The following is a 5,977-nucleotide window of genomic DNA, read 5'->3' as shown; positions in this document are numbered from 1 at the left end:
AGTGCTATGTCTAGTGAGCCCTTAAAAGCAATTAATATATAAATTTAATCTTGTGCTGTTTTAGTATCTCAATCACTAATCCCCACGTCAGTGTTTCGGCATCGTAATATGCCACTATAGGTTGGCTTCTCACCCTATAATCCCGTTAGCGGACCAGGCTTATATCAAACGAGAAGCTGGTAGCCCCTTCAGCTTGTTGCCTGTGCACAGGAGGAGTTTGAACACTGTACCAAGCTGGCCTTACTTGCTACTCAGGGACAGCGCAACATCACACCTGGGTAACAAGCAACTATATCGTATCTCGCTGGCTCTACGTATTTGATGTCTGGTGGGTTGTGGTATTAGTCAGTCATAAATAGGCAACATGTCTGTTTACTACACTCCCGACATTAAATTAAGCAGTGGTGGTGCGTGCACACTAAGAAAATGGGTTCGTGCTTTTTCCGATCATGTGCAAGCATGACCACTACTGATTGCAGAGTGGTAATAAACATGGAAATAGTGTATATTAGGATGGAAAAATGAAACCACGCCCTCTACATAAGGCCATTTGCATTACCGAGACAACCCCTTTAATTGTGGGAACACCATTCAGCCAGCTCACCAATCCCAATACTTCCCTAGGAATCTCAGTTTTAGGCTCAAATCACAGGGTTGGTGCCCAAAATCCCAGCTGTTACACAAAGTCCATGGGAAACATGAAATTCAGGACACCACAAGTGTTGAGGTGCATATTATAGGGCAATAGTTTATTTTACATCACAGCATGCCCTGGGCAGCAGTGTTCAGTCTAGAAAATGCAGACGTCCGAGCTAATTTGCTGAACTAAAACATGCTCATGTTAGATTGGCTTAATACAATTTCTTCTGTGCTCATTCATGTGTTGCATAATGTCTTAGGCTGCAGATTATTCCACATTTGTTGCCATATGAAATGACTACAGAAAAATCAAAATTTACTTTAAAGTTCTTTATTTGTAAAATGGGTCAAACACCAAGATGGCACTGCCATTACACAAGCTAAAAATGCTCAGGTGGCCTTAGTGCCTCTTAAGCAATTGAAAAAATAAAAAAGTTTCCATAGGAACACAGATAATTGTGACCCCATCTCCCAGTCGTCCATTTTGTTGCATTTATGCTGAATATTACACTACAAAAAGTTAAATTATGGTCCCATAACTGACTTCTAATACATAAAACTACACCTACAGATAAATAAAAAATCTATACATTGACACTTGCTGAAGTACAGGCTGCAGTACTAAGCTCTAGCCCACTTTCCAAGGCGCAAGACAAATGAAGAACAGTCGAATCTGTCACCTCTGGAACAATTCCATGTTCTTGGATATCGTGCATCAGCTGCCTAAAAGGGGCAAGAGGACAAAAAGGTTACAAGGAATCGAACTGGTTGGCCAAGAATTACAGACCTCACATGACATCTATGGTTTCTGCAGTAGTAACATATCTGGATATGCAACTGCTGCAGCCAAAACTGCCCTCGGCAGTCTACAGCTAACTGGCAGCTGCAGCAAGTTGCCAATTCCAGACAAAACATGAATTCTCAGATAACCTCTATAAACTAGTCAAGTTTAGAAGTTCTGGTTTCTTACCAGTATGGCCTTGACATAACGTAGAAGAGTGATGGTCTCTGGAATCCATTGAATGTTGATGATGCAGCTACTGTGTAAGCTCCCATGTTCTCAAACAGCATCCAGTCTCCAACCTGCAGCTCTGGTAGGTCAAATCGCTCAACAATGCGATCCAAGCCATCACATGTTGGTCCCCAAATGCTGCTAGAGTAGTATTTTTCATCCAATTTAGGCTTCTGCAAAGAAATATGCATAGGTCATAATCTCACTTCAGTGTCATTATCGCCAGGTTCACATCATGTTTGTCATCCAAACACGTTAAGAGGCTCATGTACACAGCAGTGCCCGTATTATGGCCTGCAGACAGGGTCGACAATATACAGACACCGACCGTGTGCACTCCGCATCACAATGTGGACCCATCCACTTAAGTGGATCTGCAATCCAGGACATATGGAGCAGAACAGAGGCACAGATTGGAAGGGTATTTGCATACCCTCTTCCTAGAATTCCAGAGAGGCATGCAAATCTAACAAGACCCCTCATGCTGCACAAGATGCTCTCCATAAAGGGAATTTGGTATTCCCCAAATCATAGCCAGAGACTGCATGATCTTTCTCTACATAGAAAGAATTTACTGTCATTTACAGCCACATGCTCAGCACTGGATAAGTGACTGCAGTACCAAAGTGCCGATTCTGTCATCTTGCATCAGTATCAAGTTATAAAGCGAGTTAGAGATTTCAAATAGTAATGAACCGGTCGATGGACTTACCTTCTGGAGCATAGGCTTGACATGAGCATGATCATACAAAATGCAATTGAAAGAGCCATAGACACCATCGTTGACATAATACATGAGTGTTTTGGGACACAAAGTATCATCTTCATCTGAAAAAGATAGATCTTGTTAGAACTGCCTGTTATACATGACACCACAAAAACTGAACAAAACCCTTCATACATACCATCAGATCCTGACTGTTCAGTCAACATAACCTTCTTTGCAATGATATTGACTGCGAGGGTGAAGGCTGAAGCAACATAGTATCTTCCAGGTTCTGCAATAATTTGCACTCCGGAGTCAACTGGAAAATATTTGTCTAGAGCGGGGTTTATTACAGATGTCACCTAAAAAAGTAAAATGATAAACAGGTCAAATGCTGCACTTTGTAGATTTGAGCGCCATGTTTAGGTATACAATATGGAGCAAACAGCACCAACCATTTGAAGATGGATATGATCTTACCTCCTCAAATTTGAGCTTGACATCTTCAGATCCAGGAAAGCCACCACCAATGTCAAGTAAGTGCATATTGAAACCAAACTCAGCTCCCATATCAAAGACACATCGGGCATCAGAAACTGCTTGAACAAATGTCTGAGGATCTGTACATCCACTGCCAACATGGAAACTAGTTTGGGGAAGAAAAAAAAATAAAATTAGTCTTCAATATACACAAGAGGTGACAAATCATTTGTGACCTTCAGGCCTAACAGAAGTCTAAGACTCAATACTAAAGATCCCTACCTTACACCAATGATATCCACATTGAGCTCCTTTGCACGTTCCAGAAGGGTCCTGCTTGTTTTTAGAGTGGCCCCAAACTTTACACTCAGCCGACACACAGCTTTTGAGTCATCTGTGGCTATCCGTAAGACAAGTCTGAAAGAAGAAAGAAACTGAATAGCAGGAAAATGAGCACAATCACAATCCTCATCACTAGGCTATGCTACCACTGTATGAATAGGGGGGGGGGTTTACAAGATGGCTGGGTGACTGCTCCTGTTCGTGCCCACACTCAAATATCCTCAGATGCTACCAGTGATGAACACGCCTATGCGTGGTGCCGTATACCCACAACTTACTTGGCATTGGGGTGATTCCTTGCCACCTTCATCAATTCTACTTCACTATCAAAGGTCATCTTCTCCACACCACTGCTAGCAGCATACTTGATCTGAGAAACTTGCTTGCATGGGTTGGCATAGATGATTCTTTCTGGAGCAACACCGATACTTTGGACAAGTTGGATTTCAGTCTGGAGAAGAACAGTAACCATTATTAACTTCTATTCTAATATTAGGTTGGCCACCTCATTAAAAGCTTCTTGCACTCCAGGAGTAACTTACCTTGCTGGCACAGTCAAATCCAGCCCCCAAGATGGACAGAGTCTTCACAATAGCCTTGCTATCATTGCATTTAACAGCATAAAATGGAGTCACTCGTGGAAGTGCTTTAAACCACCGAACATGCTTCTTCACAATATCTCCAAGATCGGCAACATAAAAGGCATCCTTGTCATCCTAAAAATACACAAATACTTAGCTTCAAGAAGACAAACAGCAGTGTAAACCCAAAAGACTGAAGAGTGAACTTACAGATAAGGACACTTCATTGATCTTCTGCTCCAGGACATCCCGGGCAGTAAAACCTTCCTCAAGGAAGCTGAAGTCAAATTCCTCGTTGCTGAAGGTGTTCATTGTCTCAACAGGCCACGAACACAAGACGAGAATGCAACAAACTGTTAAAAACAAAAAAGTTAGACTCCATCGCAGATCATACAGAAAAATATACAACTCATCAGCTCTGAACTACTTACATGGATAAGTTAGAGATGGGGTTTATTACAAAAAGAACCTCAGCTTTGCGCCCAAGGAGGTTCTCCGGTGAAATAGAAGCCTGGTAAGTATAAAACAAGCCCTACGCTCTCAAAGGAGCCGTTCTTTACTGCTGTGCTGTCGGCGTTCTGCAAAAGGAAGGAAAAATATATAAATTATTAGTCATCACATGTCTCCAGAGATTACTTCACAATCCAAGCTAGCATGTAAAAACCCTTGAAACCAGCCCTCTCACGTCATGCACCCAGCCCATTTAATGAATGGCTGAGAAGCTCCATCCACTTCCACCTCAGGAATCATGCCTCGTGTCAGTAGACGATAAAAGAGAGAGACTCGCCTCCCAGGCACACCGCCATCCAATCAGGGCTTGTGCCGGCATCATGACGCTTCCCTTACTCACTGCAGTCACCCTTTGCACCCGGCACTTGACAGCCATGTGCAAAAATTGCTATCACAGGCCTCAACCAGCAAAAGGCAGAGCAGAGTCACGCATGACCGAGACAGATCAGGGTAATTTCACCCAGAGGTCACATACAGATCAGTAATAAGAGGAAGGAGGTCTTAGAGGAGCAAACGTTATTTAACCCTATAGCAACGCCTGGCCAGCTGTCCTGTCATCAGTGACTCAAACCCCCACATATGGCCAATGAGAAGGGTCTCCTTGGGCGTGGGATACTGACCACAGCCAACATATATACCTTAGTAAAACCAATATGAACACCCCAATGACTTTCACAGGGTCTGATATAACAAATCATGAGCTTTATGACCTCCTAAGTGTGACCACTTACAATGCATGTGATTAATAGGTTAACAAGGGATTACAGCCACCACACACTACTACCACCCCCACCCTATACAGACACGTGGGCAGCGACCCCCTCGTCCAACACGACCCTCCATAGACACTTAGGAGCTTATTAGGATCTAACTACGGTATAGAAAACGGAACAAAAGTCCTCAAAACGCGCACAGCTTCCTCCCCCACACTCCAACTGCCCACGTCACCAGAACGAAAAAGAGAAAAAAAAACTAAACTTACCTTAAAAAGCATTTACGAAATCTGTACCCATCGAGGCACGAAATGCCCAGAAGAAAATAAAAGTACCCACACCGGAGAACAGAGCACAAGGCACGAAACCGCCACAGAGGACCGTCAACAGCGAGCAAGCTTCAAACAGTGACTGGACTGAGGCGCCGGCGCTCGACGCCTTTTATAGGCGGGGCCTGCGTTGTCAGGACAACGCGCCAGCTCAAACCAGCGCTCGTCGGTTTGCTCCGGGAGTGACTTCGAGCGCTCTTGGCGCGCAGCCACTTGGCTATTGTGACGTCACCGCGGTCGCTGGCAGGAAAAGCTGAGGTATTGCTGCTGTGGCGATGACTGGAAACTGTAATGGAGGTGTACGTCCAGAGCTACCGCGGCTACTATATACTGTATAGGGCGCTGTAATATGAGCTGTATGAGGAGGTATATGACCACCCTAATACTGCGGCAATGGCTGAGTTGCCTCCAGTTTAGTCTTCTCAGTGACATCCCCAAACTTCAGAACAAGAAAAAAAAATGTTTTAAAAACGACTTATTTTTTATTTTTCATCTTTTCTATAGGTTTATAATTTTCTTTATTTCTATAGGTTCAGCGCTGAAGTCCCTCACATACGTTTCTGCTCACAATTCACACGAAGCTTTTTGTGCAGCGTCTGGTATTTTTAGTGAATTTTTTTGACAATTTTTTTCCATTTGTTTCTGTATAGGAATGTAATGGGATA

At 43.4% G+C, this 5,977-nt stretch overlaps 1 protein-coding gene across 1 annotated transcript; it reads right to left on the bottom strand.

Annotated features, from left to right (window-relative positions):
* Nucleotides 1-954: 954 nt before the first annotated feature.
* On the bottom strand, nt 955-5,410 carry LOC122935611 (ornithine decarboxylase 1). The gene is made up of 11 exons (XM_044291392.1): nt 5,253-5,410; nt 4,192-4,338; nt 3,971-4,113; nt 3,722-3,895; nt 3,458-3,630; nt 3,120-3,254; nt 2,838-3,003; nt 2,557-2,719; nt 2,364-2,479; nt 1,610-1,824; nt 955-1,362 (listed from the first exon to the last, which is right to left on the bottom strand). The coding sequence occupies exons 3-11, from the start codon at nt 4,070-4,072 to the stop codon at nt 1,224-1,226; spliced, it is 1,383 nt and encodes a 460-aa protein (XP_044147327.1). The 5' UTR covers nt 4,073-4,113; nt 4,192-4,338; nt 5,253-5,410; the 3' UTR covers nt 955-1,223.
* Nucleotides 5,411-5,977: the final 567 nt, after the last annotated feature.

Source organism: Bufo gargarizans, chromosome 4 (genome assembly GCF_014858855.1).
Source record: "Bufo gargarizans isolate SCDJY-AF-19 chromosome 4, ASM1485885v1, whole genome shotgun sequence".
Taxonomy (NCBI): domain Eukaryota; kingdom Metazoa; phylum Chordata; class Amphibia; order Anura; family Bufonidae; genus Bufo; species Bufo gargarizans.
Note: the sequence above shows the minus strand (reverse complement) of the source record. Positions and strands in the feature narration are given on the sequence as shown.